This window comes from Furipterus horrens, unplaced genomic scaffold (assembly GCF_987537825.1).
Source record: "Furipterus horrens unplaced genomic scaffold, mFurHor1.1.pri manual_scaffold_9, whole genome shotgun sequence".
Classification (NCBI taxonomy): domain Eukaryota; kingdom Metazoa; phylum Chordata; class Mammalia; order Chiroptera; family Furipteridae; genus Furipterus; species Furipterus horrens.
This window is the reverse complement of record NW_028327179.1, coordinates 47,788,715-47,808,663: the sequence shown is the minus strand read 5'-3', so window position 1 is coordinate 47,808,663 and position 19,949 is coordinate 47,788,715. Positions and strand designations below refer to the sequence as shown.

At 36.8% G+C, this 19,949-nt stretch overlaps 1 protein-coding gene across 1 annotated transcript in view; it reads right to left on the bottom strand.

Moving 5' to 3' along the window:
- The window catches only part of MAGI2 (membrane associated guanylate kinase, WW and PDZ domain containing 2), a 1,613,703-nt gene that overhangs the window by 164,332 nt on the left and 1,429,422 nt on the right, over positions 1-19,949 (bottom strand). Inside the window, exons 12-14 of the mRNA XM_090287299.1 lie at positions 18,539-18,728; positions 10,016-10,057; positions 3,516-3,607 (exon numbers count right to left, since the gene is read on the bottom strand). Coding sequence (XP_090143425.1) covers positions 3,516-3,607; positions 10,016-10,057; positions 18,539-18,728 — 324 coding nt within the window. The remainder of the gene's footprint in view (positions 1-3,515; positions 3,608-10,015; positions 10,058-18,538; positions 18,729-19,949) is intronic.

Here is a 19,949-nt window from a genome sequence, read left to right as displayed (position 1 = left end):
GGAGATTTAGGCTTCTGCTTTATGGCTGAACAGCAGCCTAAATGTGTCTTAAATCATTCGAATGAAAGAATAAAGCAGAATAAGTCTAAATAAATACAGTGAGGATAACTAGCAATCCAAGTAATCTAAAAAGGCTTAACTGGATGCCTGCCCACTAGTGGGATAAAGGATTTGGGAACATAAAGCCCATATTCAGCAGGTTGGGAACCTGGAAACCTGTGGACCCATCAGGCAGAGAGGTGTCCTGAGGCTAGGTAGTGACCATGCTGCGTTCACACGCCTGAGTTTCATTTTGAGCAATATGTACTCCATTTGGGTAATGATTTTATTGCATCTGTGCTGGGCAAAGTTCAGCTAGAACTCTTCCTTCTTGAGCTAGTTGAGACTATGCCTTCCCTGTGACTTCCATGTAATCCCTCTACCTCTGGGGTTACGGGAGACCAGAGAAGATAGTATTTCCTGAATGTGGTACTAGTTTACCTCCAAGGCAGACCACGAGCCTATGGGGAGATCCAGGAAGGTAAAAATTGTATATTTAAAAAACTGAATTGAAGTAAGCATTATGGGGAGAATAGGAACTTTGCTGGTTTTCCCTTACATTTATTTTATAGTTTAATCTTTCACTTGTGTATATATGTAAGAGAAGGAACCTGATCATTTTTTCAGTGGTAGGGTCTATTAAAACGATGATCTGACCCTGGCTGGTGTGGCTCAGTGGATTGAGCACCAGCCTGCGAACCAAAGGGTCACCAGTTAGATTCCCAGTCAGGGTACATGCCTGGGTTGCAGTCTAGGTCCCCTGTTGAGGGTGCATGAGAGACAACCACACACTGATGTTTCTCTCCTTTTCTTTCTCCCTCCCTTCCCTTCTATCTAAAAACAAATACATAAGTTAAAAAAACAAAAACAAAAACAAAAAAACCATGATGTGGCCCTGGTTGAAGATTCCTTTGGTGTGAAATATTCATCTTTCTAATTTCTTTCCATCTAATCTTCTGGGAAGGGAGTTTCAAAACTAATAAGCAAAATAGATAACACAGGCATTAGGAGCTTTGAGAACTGTAGGCCATGCTCAGTCTAAAAGGGAGCACTGCTTAGCTCCAGCCAATTGTCACAGAGAAAGGTAGGCTTGATGTTGCCAGATTCATTTTTCAAGAGAAGGTGGAAATTTGAATTTTTAAATATGTGGAATTTGTTGATGCACAGTAATTTGAAAGCACAGGCAGAGCTAAGCAAAGCATGCTGCAGGGCTGCCGGGATATATCCCTGCTTCTTGGATTAGGTCATTTTAATTCTACAGGGCCTGGGATTTAGAAGCCTCACAATATGTATACTCCAGACCATATCTGTTCTGAGAAGCTGAGGTGACAGTTTTGGTTTGGCAAAGGGGACTCTCTTAAATTCCATTTAACAATTATTTATTGTGCTGGGATTTACTCTAGGCTTGGGAGACACAACACTGTCACAACACAGTCCTGCTTACAAAGAGCTCACAGATTAGTAAGGGAAAAGTGTGTCAGAAAATATGCTCTGGAACAAACAGGGATCTCATCTTTCTGGTGGTGACCCCCTAAACTGTTAAGTTTGAGGCATTATGTTAGTTTAAGTACAATGGCTGCTATATGGATTTAATCTTAAATGCTCTACAAAAGTCTCAGCTATCATCCAGAGTCCCACAACATGCTATAAAAATCACCTTAAAAAGCTATTTTAGTTTGGACATAGTTTTATTTTGTTTTCTTAATTTGATATCATTTGGTATCTTCATTTTCAGCATATGGCTGTGTAATGAAGAATTTGGCCTCAGCCCAAAGAGAGGTCTGGCCTTTCCTCAAAGGTACTGCTATACTCTGGAATAGGAGTATCTCTGCTTCCCATGGTAAGCCCCTTGAGTCATACCTGACAGTTTGTGTTAATGAGGAGACTCATGGTAGGCACCTGATAGTTTATGCTAAGAAGATGACTCAGGGTGGAGCCAGCCATATCAACAGTCTTAGGGCGGGAGCTGACCATGCCAGAACAACCAGCCATGCAGTTAGAGGATTGGATCTGTGAGCCATGTAATATCAGCATGACCTCTGGAAGGAGAGGGGTCAGGAGGAATAAAACCCCAAACTCTGGACACAAAAACCTGGGTGAGCATCCCCGGTTGGTAATTCTGAGTGGATTGATGCTGGGAGGGTAATAAATCTTGGCGGAAGATGGAAGCTTCACAGTTAGAACCCTCCAGACTTTGTCCTATGTGCCTGTTCTTTTGGACAGTACTAATTTATTCTCATTAACTGTAATAAAACTGTAATCCTAAGTAGAGCACTTTCCTGAGTTCTATGAGTTGTTCCAGTGGATTACTGAGCCTGAGGGAGGCTGTGGGGACGCCTAAATTTGCAGCTGTTGTCTGAAGTGAAGGCAGTATTGTGGAGATTCTTCCCTCAGACTTTGCAGCTGGTGTCAGGTGTGTTGGGAAGACTTGGCAGTTTAGAAAACTGAGATCTTAACCTGGAGTTTGGCTAACTCTGGGTAATATCACACTTTTCATTTATGGGACACTAAAGGATAATGAAAAGGAAAAGACAAAGTCTCTGTTTAAAAGGAATTTAAATTCCCACTGATCAAACTAAATAGGGAGACTGTGAACATGTTAGAGAACAATCCTGAAGGAAGCAAAGTCAGAAAAATACCCTGTAGAGGCCAAGAAATTAAATGTTTACATATGTGAAGGGACTGGTACCATTTTTGGTTCTATATATGTAGACCAAGATGAGTTATAAGACAGTATGGCAGTTACTAGAGGGGTAGGGACAGAAGAAGTCTAGACTTTGGGTAGTGAGCACACAATACAATATATAAATGATGTATTAATATTATATTGTAGAATTGTACACTTGAAATGTGTATGATGTTATTAGCCAATGTTACTCAAATAAATTTAATAAAAAAGAGAGGAGTTATAGGGAGGAATGACTTCTCCAGAGCCTATCCAAATTCTGAACATTGTGCCAATTGAAGTTGACTTTGTGAACATCTTCTCATGGTAATCTCTTAATGAAAATCTGGTTGAAATTCTGCAGCACTGAGCTTTAATTTGCTCCTGTTTATCACTGTGTTTTCTCTCCCCTGTAGTTTTGATTAAAAACACACATAATTCTGCCGGTGCAAGTTATTCTTTCACATGTATCTTCTGTCATATGGCATGGTTGTTTACCTGTGAGTTGCTGCCCAGAGAGACCACAGTCTGTCCAATACAATTAAATAATTGAAATATTCAAGAAAAATATAATCTATTCTAAGAAAGAGTAATGTCCCTTTATAATAAAATGTGCATTGATTTCTGATGGTACATAGACATGGAAATATTGACATATTTTGAGAAGCTAAAGAGAGAGAAAAAACCTCTGACTTTTTTATGTGAGTCCTAAAAAAAGTTCCTTTTAGATGTGATACACAATGGCATTTCCTCTGAAGCATACACACATAGTATATCCCAAAGCGTGGGTAACAAAGATGATTTCACTTACAGGCTGTCCAGGCTCATCTCCCCCGAGGATTCTGAAGCCAAATCCAGACTCCATCCTGCGAAGGTGAACATCCAGCTCCTTATAATCTGGACCTGGCATAAACGAGATCCCACTGAATAATGAATTCTGTCTCCTCCCCACCCCCTGAGGGATTGAACACACCAATGATAAGTTAATACTGTGGATGTGATTAATGAGAGTGCTTTAGAGTTAATGGAGAGCATAGAGAATGAAAAAAATTATGGCACCAAAAAGTAGGTATTCCAAAATTAGGTAATTTGAATTAACAGTGACCAGCCAAGGCAGGAAGAGCGCACAAATTTTCTGGGTGGAAAAAAAAAATTGACGTCTCTATAATTCTTTATTTTCTTGAGAGCATTGAGATTATGCTTAAGAAAATTGGCTGTCACTTTGAGGCTGTTTACTCTGACTAAAATGATTATTTTAGAAGTATGAGAGAACAGATGGATATATCTTGAAACTATCTTTTAAAGTACTACCTAGTAATTTACTAATATTTGTTTATGACTTGATGCATCCAGTTTAGTGTGGGGGTGGGAGGTGGGGAGGAGGAGATATAAACTTACATCTAACAAAAGATGTTTCTTTTAAAATTGTAAAAAATTCAAAAATATAGAATTTAAAGTTTTCTGTACTGAGGTTTGAGTAAAGCTTTTTTTTTCTAACTCCTTTAGGATTTTTATAATTTGCCTAGGTCTAAGTGAACTCTTACCCCCAAACATTGTACAATGTGGAAGCCATTAGTAGATTCATTGTTTACTACACTAGTGTATTTAAAGTAAACTAGAAGGATACTTTTCTGCAGTTAGCTGAAAGAACAGAAATATACTTTAAAACAAGTTGGGAAACTTCCAAATGTCATTTTTTCAACTCTAGAATAAAGACTAAAGCTTAAGGAATATTTTGATTTTTTAAAGAAAAATAATTTAAATTCGCCCACTGCTCCTGGACATTTGGCTGTTCCTCAGAGGAAAAGTTTTCACGATGACTGAGTAGTACATACTCTCATGGCCACTGTAAGGACGTCAATGGATGATTAGCAACTTTGGGGAATACTTATTAATGCCATCCTTTGCTTAAGAAGAATTTAGTGATTTCTGGGCCTTAATGGTTTAAAGGGTGTATTAGAACTGATAGAAGCAAATAATTAAGTGAAATTCTCCTTGCCTAAACAGGATGGTTTTGGAAACTGGGATGAGATTTCAGAGAATTCTTATGGGGCAGAAAGCTATGTCTGGACCACTAGTAGTCAGAGTTGAGAGACAGATTTAATGACTAAGACAAACCTCACAGAAAACTTAACCAACTGGATTTCCACACTGATTAGCTATCCCTTATGAATTATATAATCATTCATATTTTAAGGATGAGAAAACTTAGAAGAATTTAATTCCTATTAAATAGTTAATTGGAGTTGGGTGGTTAAAGATAAAAAACTTTGCCCTGACTTTGCAATTCCAAATTGACATTTGAACTTAGTTTATTCTGGGATCCCTAATATCACATATGAAATCATACTTTGTAGTGTGTGCTAAGTCTCTGGGACTCTGGAGGCAGGGGGAGAAGCCCTGCACTATCACAGCAGGTACCTGCACTTCTCCTGAGGAAGGAAGAAAGGCCAGGGGAGATGGCAAGATGACAGATTATGTCAAATCACTGTTCAAGCCTCTGAGAATTGGTTGTGATATGACTGCTCACAGCACTCTCCTCTCTAGATTACTTTCAGCTTAGAGAACTTTAGACCATGTATACATAAAAAGTACAAGGAGAGCATTAGATATTTTTGGCACTTAAAATAACAGAGCTAGCACATGTTTAACCAAAACATTCCATCTACTCTTACAAATATTCTCATTTTCACATCACTGGTGAGTATATATTGCATGAGGATCTGTAAGAGCATAAGAGGAGTTTATTGTGTAATCCATTTATTTAAGAAGTAAAACATTTTCCCAAGCAAATGCTGAAATTATGATAATCACAGGAAAGAATTGATATGCCAAGCTATAGGGGAGTTTTCTTGTGTTAGAGAATGCTGTGATTCCTGGGGGAACTGGAAAGCTTTTCCTAAATGAATGACTCAGAACTCTCTCCTTTTTTAGTAGAGAAATATAGATCTTGGGTAGTTGATTTTATTCAACTCTGAAGAACATATGTGAATGGGGCATTCATCTTCCCCCTCCTTTCTTTTGTGTGCATTTTGGTGACTATAAGATCTTCTGACTGTTGCTCTGACTACTCTGATTTCAAACATAGGGTGGTATATGCCAACTATGTCATCTTTACCCTCTAATTGTCCAAGCAGAAGAGGGCCAGCTTCCTGGTACATGAGTGAAGTAGAGAGAGACAAAGAGACGTCTGTTAGAAAAGTGTGCCAGCAAACATGGTTTACTTTTTATTTCTTTGTTAATTTTGAACACAGAGGCTGTAAAGCAAGGAAACTCGATAAATAGTTAACTGGAAAAAAAGTTTAAATGATAGATTGTACCCTAAGGCAGTGGTATTTTCCTTCCTTCCTTCTATCATCCCCATCCCAAGTCGAGTTTGGCTTTAGAAAATAATTACAATTATATGCACAAAGCTGGGAGACATGATTCTTTTCCTTCCTGCTTTGTTAGCTCTCTTGAAAGATTATGATGTTTAAGATATGTTCCCTTATCTGCTCTTATGGCCTGATGACATGTTTAAAATTTTCTTATCATGTTTTACGTCTTCTGTTAATGTAAGAACTTCAAGCAAAGAAATCCAGGGGTCATCTCTTCACTCCATTGTGACAAAATTTAACGATCACTACCATGCATGTGGAAGGTTGTTAAATGAAGGAGTCTGGTGGACACCTAGTGGGATCTGAGTCACTTTGGATGTCACTCAACCATGCCCCCACCAACCTCCTCCCCCCCTTCTATTTTCTTGTTTATTCTCTTTCTGTGCTTTTTAAAAATCTTCCTATTCCTCAGTCCTTTTTGCAGAACTGTCAGAATACTCTCAAGTATTGCTTGGTGCAACTCAAGATGAGGCAATGGTTGTGAAGAAATGGACTAAGGAGAGATGGAACACTCTTTGGACGTTGGTGTTCAATGGTCGCCATGGCCAGGGTTGTTTCTGCCTTAGAAGTTGGGTCCCAGGGTCCTCAGGCATTATGAAATAAAACCTCTTAAGATATAATCCCAGGTGGGACTTTACATGACCACCGTGGCCAGCTATGGAAATGGAATTTACAAGTCATAATTTATCCTGGGCTCCCACTAGTATTGAAAAAATGAACACATTTAAAAGTAGCAAATGGTGGTCACATCCAGGTATCAGGACAACTTTCCTCATAATAAAGAAAAGCAGAGTTTCAAAGCTGATTCTTATTTCACACCAAGACTCCAGGAAGGCTTCACATGTTAGATATATCCTTGGTCTAGATTTTGAAAGACATGGCTTTGTGCACAGTTTTAGGGAAAATGATGAGTGACTGAACACAACTGATTAATTTTATGAATGATTCAAGGTTCAAAATGCAAAACAGCATTTTTATGGATTAATTTGGCACATGGGCTGCTGCTGTAAACATGTCAATTAAATTTCGGTACTTGAATCCCCTTTCATGTTTTAATTAAAGCATAAGTACCACAAGCTTATTATCAGTTTGGCACAGAGAATGAATTCATTCAATTTTTCCTGCTGGAAAGAGCATTACTTTTTGGCTTTTCTTTGTAAAGGGGTCTAGGAAAGACAGTACGAGGATGGAATCAGAAAGCATAGGTGGTTATTACATATGTCTCCAGCTTCTGGATTTCCAATGTACTCCAAATACAGAATGAGCCAAACAGGAATTAAGTAGTTCCTATTGCTTAAATCTAACATTACCAGATATGTAGCTAACATATTTTTGTCTTAAAAGAATTCCTTCTCTTTACTTTTTTCCTTTATACCTTTGGCAATGTGAATGTGGTAAGATATGTTGCAGCTGTACTAGAAGTCATCTCCCACTTTATTTGGTTTTCTCCCTCATCCTTCAAATAAATTCAGATATCCCCATTCTAAATACTCCCTTACTTATCTGTCCATTTCTCTCTTGGAAGAGTAGCCCCTAATGGGGCTTTCACTCCCTTATCTTCACTCTCTCATCTGTTACTTATTCCTGCCAGTCTGGTTTCTGCTCTTTTGGCATTATTGAACTGCTCTCTTCAAGGTCATTGATGACATTCTAATGACCAAAGGGAATGGCCACTTTCTCTTTCCCCATTCTGATTGATTTCTGTGCCTCATTTGATACTGTTGATGCACCCATAGGACTCCTGATATCTTTACTTTCTAAACAAAGAAAGATCTCCCTCTGGAAGTGATTTCTACTCTTGGTTTCTGTGATACTCCATGCCCTGGCCCTCTTGTCTTTGGGCGGAGTTGTCCATTCAAAGTCCTGGCTATGAATTCATTGTTTCTCATTAACATTCTCCCTTAGTGATGGCATCTATTGTATTCTATTGTGCATAGTCTAGACAAGTTGCCAAATAAATGTTTCTTGAATTTAATTGTTTTAAGATACCAATCTAGCAGACCCCATAAACCGCAGCATTATTATACTGTGATTACTTAGGTTCATAATTACATTATTTGGGAATTCTTACTACCAATTTTGCCTCTGTACCTAAGCACTTTATGCAGCTAAAGTTAATAAAATACCTTATAATTATAATAAACATATCTGAATCAAAAATCATGACACAGAATTTGATAAAGAACATTTTATAAATGTGAGAGGTAGTAAGGGATATTTGTTTATTTTTGGATGGAGTAATGATTTTCCAGAGTATTTTGATAACTTGTGTAGACATTTAACAAAATATTTGGATTGGCTGTCTACTGCATAGTAGTATAATATACTCAAACTATATTATAATTCTTCTTTTTAAAGTAATGTATATCTTTTGAAATGTAAAAATAGCATTTTGCACATCAAGGTAACTATTAGGTGGTTCTTTCTTTCTTCTCTTGTTTTTTAAAAATGTACTTCAGAAGCTGAGATTTTTAAAAGAAATGTGCTGGCTGTGGCTAGTAAACTGAGATTTAGAATCTTAAATTAAGTTCTGCTTTTATTTTGCATCTGTAATTACTAGATCTCATCTTCCCTCTAGGCCTAAGATATTCTTAAAACTTATCAGGATTTTATAGTCAGTATATAAGAATGATAATGCTTTACAAATGTCCAGGCCAAGGAAAACAAATACTTTAGACATTATGTGAGGACAAAATGCTAAGCATATATTTCCATATTTTCTACATATCCAAAAAATGACATTGGAAGTTACAGAGTGAAATGATCTCAAGCACATACATTCTCCAGAAGGGTGTTAGAACTTGCTGAGATGGATAATGAACTGTCATCATGGAAACACTAGAGATGTCTGCTGTGAGCCTACATACCTGAAATAGCACTATTATTATAAAATGCTCTTTTCTGCAATTGTTTCAGTGTTCTGGCTTTGAATCCAGCACTCTAATTATCTGTTCAAAACACTTCCCAGGAATAAAAAAAATCTGAATCTTCCTTTTCTTCCTTCATTTCCATAATAACATTAAATATTTTAGCCTAATCCAAAATTGGTATTTTCAGAATGGTTGGGTCAAAATTTTTTTCTTTTAAGTTAATTAATTATTACTAATGACTGTTAAACTTGAAATTATAATTATCCATTCTAACTCTAAAACTATTGAAATGTAGCATTTTATAATTGGCATGATTGAAAAAAATTAAATTGATATAGATATTTAATTTATGTGAAAATAATTTCATTCTATATAGAAAAATTTCTAATATGTTCTTTGGAAATGTCTAAATTGTAAATGTCTATAAATATTCTAGCTTCTTATATATATATATATATCTAGTCTAGGGGTATTCAATATAAAAATAAATCTACATAAGTAATTAAAAAATTTCTAGTAGCCTTACTTTAAAAAGCAAAACAAAATAAGCAGAATCAATTTTAATGATATATTTTAAACTTAATATATTCAAAATATTATTTAAGCATTAGTTAATATAAAATAATTAATGAGATATTATACATTTCTGTTTTTCTTTGTATTGTCTTTGAAATCTAGTGAAGATTTTGCACACATCTTACTTACAATATCTCCAAATTCCAAGTAGACATATTTCAAAGCCACATTTGGCTAGAAGTTACAGTACTGGACAGCATGCACCTAGTCAGTCTGGTGGCCTTCATCATCACCTGGTTTTTACTCGAGTCTTTTACTAAAGCATTTTATGGAAGAAATAAAAAAATATAACTTTTCTTTTGTCTTTTGTTTTTTCCTTAGCAGCCATTCTAGCCCACCTTAACTAGATTTGCTTTCTATCTTAAATGCATGCTTGTGTGGGTGAATGAAAATTATATACTAATAAACTGACACTACTCAGAAAAATGATTTGCTACACAAAATGGAAGACATCTTTCATAGGACCATGAGAACTGATGAATACTTGCCAGAGGAATCCATTCGAAAGCTGGTCCTGGGTGGCACTTGTTCTGGATGGGAAAATGGGGAATTAAAATTAAGATTTAATTATGGCATTTTAAAATTCATCTTTACTTTCTTTTTGTTGCTATTATAACTCACCCCAATTTGTGCTCCTGTTTAATAATTATATTTTTCTAAAATCTATGGAAGTGTAAAATCTATGAATAAATTTACTGTTTTATGTATATAACGTTTATAAATATATTTCACATGCACATAAAATAGTAAAATATAAATTTCTTTAGATCAGAATGGAAAAATGATCACTATTTCCAAATACTAATATTCGATTCTTATTATAAGACTCTTTATTTGAAAGTAAAGTCAATCCAGAACAAAATATATGCACAATGAGTACAGGTTTTAAAAAAATCATGTTATGATAGTGTCATCAAATATAACAAAAAATAGAAAATTTAATTAAAAATTGTGTTAATTTATGTACACTGGTCCAAATATTTTGATACTTACTCTGGATAGTTGAAGTTATGTAAAAGTAGTTGAGTTAAATTGGTTTATTTTAGCAATAGAGAACTTTTATGAGAATTATGATGTAATCTATGCTACATACAACATAAAAAATCATGAACATGACTATAAAATATTAGAAAGTACTTTTACGAACCAGGGGTATGGACTTGGGGGGGATTGCTGGGGGAGGGGGGTGCTGGGTGGAGGGGAACAAGGGGGAGAAAATTGGAACTGTTGTAACAATATAATGAATAAAAAACATTAAAAAAATATTAGAAAGTACTATATATATAAAGAACTAATATTTTATCATTAAATCAAAAAAATTAAAGGCCAAATTCTGATTACTTTCTTACTGAGTTTTGTTTATTTCAGATAGACTCTACCCTATTCAACAATGAAAATGAAAATAGAAGCTTCCTGAGGGCGATGATGAGGCATGGGACTGCAGGCTTTCCATGTTTAACACGTGTTCCCTGCTGTGCCTGCACAGCTAGCCTCACTCGTCACAGGCAGGATGATCATCCCTCCCAGGCAATCTGTGTTTTCACAGTAAAGGCAAATTAGCTTTCCAGCAGAATTGTTATTTTTTTGTTTTAAAAAGTCTCATGTTTAGTGTGACTGCTTAGGATTATGAATTGAGAAATATGCTTTCATGAAAAGAGAGTTGTATTAGGAGGAGAAACTGCTGCCATTAAACACGTCCGTTAGGTGTAAAACTGACATTTCATATGATCATAATATCACTAGGACCTTCTTGTCATTCAGCAATTACACTTAGTTTACTGCAGCCCTGATGGTCTCATATTTATTCATGAAAGTAGTTTGGGTTACATTGTCAACTTGTGCCACCAAGAAAATGCTTTGACATACTAAATAACATTCAATCAAGGACTGATTTTAGAGTTTACTTCTCACATTACCCCCTCCCCCCATTATCCTCTATCTGATTCTAGGAGCATTAAGTTTTAAACTGCTGAATGAAATAAATTTATAAGCTGTTGGATTGGATCTATCTTCTAAAATACATGTGAAAAATGTGTCCCCAGCCTAAATTTTATTTCACTATTTATTACTTAGCTCATATCATGGTAACTTTCTCTATTAAAGGAACTTGTTAGAAATATAAATTTTACCATAGTTATTTACAAAGCTACCTGAAAATATTATTTTTGAAATTAGATTTCCAAATAAAATTTACATATTAAAAATGGCAAAATCAGCTTAACTGGATTTACTGATTTTCTTTATCAATATATTATAACTGCAAAGTGACACATAATGTGATATATTAGAAACTCCAGCTGAAAGGCAAATTTCTTCACTGATAAAACCATGATATAAATTATATTAAGGCCAGCAATGATGACTTTCCCATTGGAAAAAAGGTATAGGAAATTAACCTTCATAGTACAGTTGAGGTCATTTTAAATGATAATGTCATTAATTTTTTCTAGTTTTTTATGATTCTCATGCTAAAGTCACTGGTAAAAGTGGCTTAGAATTTACATGTCATCTTATTTTAATATTTCAATTGCACTCTAGAGAATATGTGTGAGTGGTACTTTAAGGCCATTAGACACCAGCAATGTCCGAGTAAATGAATCCAGAGCTTGATCTAGCAGTGTTCAGACCTGAGGATATTCTCTGGGAAGTCCAGGCGGCCTTCCATGGTCACTTAATAGTTGACTGCAGCTATGGCATCTATGAATTTATCAAAATTTTTCTTAAAGCTATTGATATGTCCAGTTTGAGCATATTGGGTGTTCAATCACAAAGGCAAAGGGGACTGGAGACAGGTAGGCTCAAGCAGAAGTTCTTGCACAGGTTCAGAGCTCTGCTGCTGAGCACTGCACATCTTGTGCCCCTGCCTTGCATCGTGTGGCTTCCACCATCAGTTTGTATTTAGTGGTTCTAATGCTGTGAAGTGGTGGATAGTATTTTTATATTGCCCATCTTTCTAAATGGTTCCGTTGTTAGTGTGGGAAACAGTACAAACTGCAACCCTTGCTCAGTAATAGCAAGGAAAGCAGGAGAAAAACCGATAGGTTAGAAATACAACCACGCATTTGTGATTACCCATGAATTACATGTGCATTACAATAGTGAACAATGAAAGAGCTCCACAATGAACAACAAAAGAGCAGAATAAAAACCATAGATGTGAAAAATACAATTGTCCATTTTTGATCGGCTACAAATTATAATGTCATGTCAAGTATAACACTAAAAAACATTTTGCTGCTCCATTATGCTCTTTAATGGCCTGTGGTTACTTTAGATTGCTACCTTTGGTGTCATACTCACTGCCTATTATGGGATAATGCTTCCTAATTTATAGAAAGAAAAACTGATTCTGTGAGCTTTTTTTGAAGAAATTCTAGAGAAGTTTCTATTTCAAAGAGGTTATACTATAAGGCACATAACACCATATGTATCCCTGACATTTTTATGATCTTACATCTGAAAGATGTCTTACTACAAAGTAGTAGGGGCATGTTGTACCTCGTAAATTGTTTATTTATAAGAGCTAAGGTTTGGTGTGAAGAGAAAAAAATTTGAACAACTTCAGTCATAATTCAGCTTGGGTTCATGCTAAGGTACAGAACTGTGAGGGGGCGCATTTCAGGGAACAGGGACTATTCTTTGCCTCTTGCTGTTTCCACCTGCTTGGCTGCTCCAGTTTCTGAGGCTGTGGTGAGGAGTATACCCCAAAATGGCCACATGAGCTGAGCATAAGACAAACCTTTAGAATAAATCTGGCTTAAGGGAAACTGAAGCAACAGGACAAGGTTTTCATTCCTAAATCAACTTCATAAGCATGATCAAACTTTATTTTGTAAGGTTCCAGAGTGAGCCATACTCATTTTCTGTGGGAAGCACTTTGCATTGCCTTGTTTGGCAGTGAAGAGAGGAGCCATGATAGTCATCTATCTGTAGCCCTGTGAGCACAATCTTTCCTCAAGGTGGGAAAACAGATGAAATTAACTCTCTTTTGGTCCTGTGATTACTGTGCTGTTAAATCTGACTTACTCTCTGTGATAAGGATGAAAAGTTCATGACCTAGTACTTGAATGCATGAAGTCTTGCTCCCTATTTTTTTTTACATAGTTTGCCATACTCTAGATTTCCACGTATGTATAATTTTGGGGGGGTATGGCAGGAGTTGACTGGGAATTTGGCTACTAAGACAAGCTATCCCATAAATCTTTTACTTCAAATTAGAAAAAAAAAACATGTATGGGCAAAAATTCAGACCATCAAATAAAGTAACTTGAAAGAAACTATCTGAGTGGGCATTGAAAATTTTATTCATGGTTTCTACATTTAAATTTTTTGGAGAGTAATGATGTTTATTGCTTTAATAGATTATATAGTAAAGGAAAGCCATATAATTTATCATTCAAATGAGGCAACCTGGAGAGTGAAAGGTGAGCTATTAGTAATTATGCCAGGACAACATGGGACAGAACTGTTTTAGGCAAACTGGTGTGTATAGGTAGTCTCATGGGAAAGTAGGCATTATAAAATATTTACCATACCAGAAACACATGGTTGAAGTGATGATGCAAACACATAGAGAGACAGAATGGCAGGAGGAGGTCCCAGAGGAAAAGCAGTGAGGGACTTTAGAAATAAGCTGTTTTTCAAGGTTAGAAATGCTGTACATAGTCCAATATTTGGAATGTTAGCATACAAGCAGAGAAAAGTTAAGCCCTTCTTCTTGTTTTAGCAGAGAAAATTAAAGCCCTTTTTTCACTAGATGCATGGGGAAAGGACAGAAGAGGTAGAAGAAAAAAACAGCATGGCTTATCCCATAACTCAGAGGGGAGTATTTCCTTTGCTTTCAATTTAAAAAAATGCAAATATTGGGGACAGCAAGAAATCAATTATCAACAGAGGCTAAATCCAGAGAAAAGTAACACTTTTGTAAAAGTCTTGAGTAGAGAAAGGTGTGAGATTTTTTATTTTTCTGGGAATTGCAGATAATGACAGAGGGTCAATGCTTAAATAATTAACAAAAAAATTCCCCCAAGCCCCATTAGACAAAGCTTCTTTTGGGATTTTTTGGAGGGCATGACTCTTTTATGTATGTGAGCTTTAAGCTTATATGAATTTAAGTTGGTAGGAAATCTTTTTGCACAAAGTTCTCCTATAAAGACTAATTCAGTTTTTGATAATTAAAAGATATTTAACATAAGACAGTTTCTGGATTAAATTCAAATTTTGCACATGGAATGAGAAATTATTGGTCTAATTGTCTGGAAAGTGCTGCACAATTTCTCATGTTAAAATACTGATCTTATTTGCTGTGTTGTGTAATGCAGTCTCGTTCAGAAATTATTTTCCTATGTTTTTCTTTGTCTCTCCAATTCCACTGTGAGCTTTGTCTGAGCAGATTCGTTCTCATGATTTTTCTCTTGTGGTGTGCCCAGCAGAGTTCTAGACACTTACTGAGTGTCTCATATGTTCTTGTTGATTGATGTGGAGCCTGGAGGCCCTACCTCTGGGCACTCTGCCTGGCTCTCTGAAGGCATGGCCTTCCCTGCTGGATGGAAGAGACTCCCTCCTCTTTCTTCAGTCCCACCTCATCATAAGAATATCTCATGAAGATGGGACATGTTTCTAGCTTTCCTCTATAAGCATGGACCTGTCATCTTCTGTTTCATGAGATACCAGTATCCTATGGTTGTCTGACTGTGGGAGGGCAGGTGGGGCAGTGGAGAGCAACGGGAAAAAATTGGCACAACTGTAATAGAATAATAAAAAAAGAAAGAAATAAAAAGAATATATCTTTATTAAGATGTCCTGTGTCTGCACATTAAATGTCAGCATAATCTAATTATGAGCCAAATGAGGCACAGCAGCATTTACATCATTTGATAAATTTCTGTCATTTGCAGGGGACAGGTGACTTGAATCCAAACATGCCTTGACAGCCATGATATAAAAAACATTCTTTAGCTCTGTTACAGCAGATGCTGTGGGTAGAGGAACATCCTTTTATTCGGTTACTGCAACTCAGTTTTGGATGTGAATACAAAAAATCTCTTTAGATTCAGTCACAAAGGAGGATACCATGAGATCACTATAAACCAAGGAATATATCAAAGGACTTGGTTTAGACAGCGTTGGTTAGGATTCCCTCCCATTCTCTCCCCAAGTCCCACTGATTCTTCTCTCAGAAAAAAAAATTCAGGGACACAAGAATAAATACATCCAAACCTAAATATTATGCATGTGATTCAAAGGAATAATAAGAAGAGCGGTTCACAATCAAAATTTGAATATGGGCCTTTTGTTGCATGCATACATTTCACAATCATTTTAAAAAAATCTATTTGAGGATGGTGAGAAATTGACTGAGTTTTCCTCCCATTCATTAAAAAAAATTTGGGACCCTGGCTGGTATGGCTCCGTGGATTGAGCACTGGCCTGTGAACCAAAGGGTTGCCGGTTTGATTTGTGGGCCAGGTTCCCAGTTGGGGGCATGCGAGAGGCATCGATATTTCTCTCCCTCTCTTTCTCCCTCCTTGCCTCTCTCTCTCAAAATAATAAATAAAATTATTTAAAAAAAATTTGGTGGAGTGTATTCTGTTACAAATTTACATGAGAGAATGAGACTTTTTTTTATACTTGGAAACTGGAAATGTATGGAGGCCAAAGGGCTAGTTTGTCTTTAAGACACATGCAGAGTGAACAGATCAGCTACCCAGACATTGGAGAAAGTGGCACCATGCTTTTTTGGTTTTCTTAATCTTCAGGGTAAAGCTTTTTTACCTTGATATGATTTCTGTGTTTCATTCACGCTCCATTTAGTGTTATGAAATAACATGATAGAAAAGGATGGGAAAGAAAATGAGCTCACCTTCTTTTGGCTTCCTAAGAATTGTGACCCTGAAAACATTGCTGTGACCTTACAAATGGAGAGAGCTGATGAAAACTGGAAGGGTGGGCATGATTACAGTGGCAGCAGCAGTGACATATGAGAGGCGCTGATGGGGGCAGAAGAGACAATGTGGGGAATCAAGGATGTTTATTGTTAAGGTGGCTGCAGAGCCAGGAGGGATAAAGCGCTCCCAGAGGAAGACTGGAAACGAAAGTTAGGGCAGGTTAAGGTGGATTGGTTTGCTTGGTTTGTTACAGGTGAGGAGCGGAAAGGCAATGAACAGAAACAGCACTCAGTGGCTGGATAAAGAGAACTGAATTCTTTATGGGTTGAAAAGAAGGTCATGCACAATTCCTGCTCGGAAACTGAAGGCACAACAGCATCAGGGCCCCATAAAAAGAAGACAGAATAAATAGCAACCTTGCCTTTGTCCTGAATAACAAAGCCTTGCATTGGTTAGGAAGCTGCAGAAGGATGGGAGCAGATGACTAATGAAGGGACAAAAACAGGAGGAAGCATCTCTGGATGCTCCTTAGATGTGATAAAAAGCTAAACAAGCCAAGGGTGTGAGGATGATATTTTAATCCTGCAATGTGTTCCCACCTTTCACGTTAGAATTTCTGCTGTGTCTTGACCTCCATTTCTTTACACCCATTCTTATTTCCTCAGTTAAATTTGTGAGAGCAGGGCATAGTACTCATTTCTGATATCGCCCCGCAGTGCTAAGAGTAAGGTATTCAATGAATACTTGGTTATTAAAGTATAAAAGGTATCAATAACTGTGCTGAAATCTTTTCAATTTTTTTTCGGTTTAGCATTAATACCCTGACTATATACCTTATATTATATATATCTAAAAGTGACTACTGTAGTCTTACTCTATCACAGCAGTTATTGTAACTATACAATCCTTTAAGACATTTCAGTTGTTTATCCAAAAGAGGAAAATTGAAATCCATAGCTGATTATTTAAGAAGAAGAGGGGAGAGGGAGGTTCATTTTGATGAAAATAATTTCTCAATTGCCTGTGGTCGTAAGTATTTTATCAACCAAAATTACTTTTACAAAGAGTTGAAGACGATGGGGAAAAGGTATTATATCTACTTTCCCCCTTACCAGCTGGGTGCATAATTCTCGGCCCCTGTGCTCATCAAAGAGTAAGCAGATTTGAGACCCTCTGAGATCACACACAATGTAAAACTTGCTATTCATGCTTCAGTGATAAAGTTGGAAAGAAGATCCTGGCGGAAGACGGAATCAAAGGAAATCGGCAGCCTGTGAATAGGAGCACTAGGGACCAAACCCTCCTCACTAGGCTGGGTTTCTCCATCCATTTACTCAGGTTCACATTATACTGTGTATTTCCCTCAGACATTATACATTCATGTCATTCAGATTCCTGTCCTCTAACATTTGGCAGAGATGACCTGTTAGATGCTGAAAAGAGGCACAATGAATGTATATGCAATATTAAAAACTTTTGTTTTCTAATATTTATAAAGTGCAACGAAATAATTTTAGAGGACCTTCAAATAGGGTAATAAGCGCACACAAATTTTGTTTTATGACTGAACTTTAAAACGGGCTCCAATGCATTAAATGAGAAGCTTCTGGTACAAATGATTGGCACCTGGCTCTGGGCTGCTTTTGGAACCATTACTTTCATGGCTGTGAGATGGAAGGACTTGTCCGACATTTACTCACAGTCCTAAGTTCTGCAGTGCCTGCATTAAAAGCTCTGAAAAAAAAAAAAAAATCTAAACTTCAGACTCAAGATCAGATTAAATATGAAAATCCCAAACATTTCTTATTACTTGGTAACAAGAAAACTAGCAACCTTTTTTTTTTGCCACCTTCCCCATTCCAAATACACTCCTGATTTTCCTCAGGGGCTATGGGGGAAAGTAGGAAATACAATTTAACCAAAGGCTATGAGCCTTATTTAGAGTCAGCAGCCTTTAAAAAATATTTTTTTAAAAGAAATGTTTAGATCAGCTGGCTTTACTTTTGAGACAGTTTTTGAATCTCAGGTCATAAAACCACACCAGATCATTTCAGCCTCAGTATAACTCCTGGCAGGGCTTCAGCTACTATTAATATATTCTTGTTTTATGTGGCTTTCACTTACGCCTACTTTCATAAATGGCTCTAGATTTCTCGTAGAGCTCATATGGGTCAGGCTTCCTTGGGTCAAAGGCCTCTGTTGAGTCAGGAAAGGAACTCCTGTGAAGGGCGGGTGGGAAGGGCAGGTTCTGCTGTACGGCTGGAGCAGATACACTCGTCTGAGGACTGCCTTGATTCTCCCATCGGTCCATGATCTGCAAAGTGAAAAAGAATAGAGAGAATGACTGACATATTCTTTCTTGCTGTTTCTTTTGTCACAGAGCACAGTCCTCACCTTTAAGTTAGACTTCCTTGCCCTGTGGACTTTTCTTCCACAAAACGTTTAAAAACTTTGGTGTAAATGCCTTGAGAGAAAGGACTCTATGTCTATGTAATAAAGTACCACAGACTGTTATAAATACAAATAGTGCCTGAATTTTGAATGCAAAATTATATAACCTTGTCACCTCTAGGCTGGTAATTTGTAGCAAATCACTTAATCTCTCTGAGTCTGTTTTTTCTTTTTTCCTATAAAATAAAGGTAACGTGTATCTCACAATAATTTATATATAAGTGTTTAAAAATATATGGAATAATTTCTTTTCTAATATGGTCCCAATACATGACATTGTTTTTACTGAAACAGAAGATAAAGCAGCCTGCACATGTTCATTTGACACTATGCGTATCTTAACAATCTCCTGAACTTGAACATTCAATCACTTTCCTTACAGTTTATTAGTAATAATACAACCATCTGGGATTTGTGGCTTGCTTAAAGTCTTCTATGAAACCTCATTTACTGCTGATATGGTGTTTTCTTCTCCAAAATACGGTTGCTGCTGTTGCTACCATCGTAATTTATTAAAGGTTTATGGGACACTTGCCAGTTTACCATGTCCTTTCACATGTATTTTCTTCTCTGATCCTCACCATAGCTTTGTGAAGTAGATAAAGCAGGGACTAACATTCTTTTATCAGGGAAAAAGCCAGGTTCTCTGAGATCGCCTATTGGCACCACCAACTTCACCTTCATTCACTGATCAACTGATTCCTCATTCAAACTTGCGTTCTACTTTTCTGCTTTTGAATAAACCTGCTTTGTGTAAAAATTAGGTTAGGTTACTCTCTTGCCTAAAATTCTGCATTGGGCAGCATGGGCCTCAGGAGAAAGGCCAAACTCCCTAGGGGGACATTAGTGGCTCCCATGGCCCACATTCTGCTGCCTTTCTTGTATCTGCTGATGGCCTCTCCTCTCTTTCCCTAGCATCCATCAGGTGCTCTCCTGTCTCTGAACCTTTGCATACTTTCTTAACTTCTCTTTCTACCTGCAAAGTTAACCCATTTTCTGCTCTTCCATATCCCACCTTCATTTTACCTGGCTATTAGATTCAGATGCTGCATCTCCTCTTATAGAAGGTGTTTGCTGACCATTC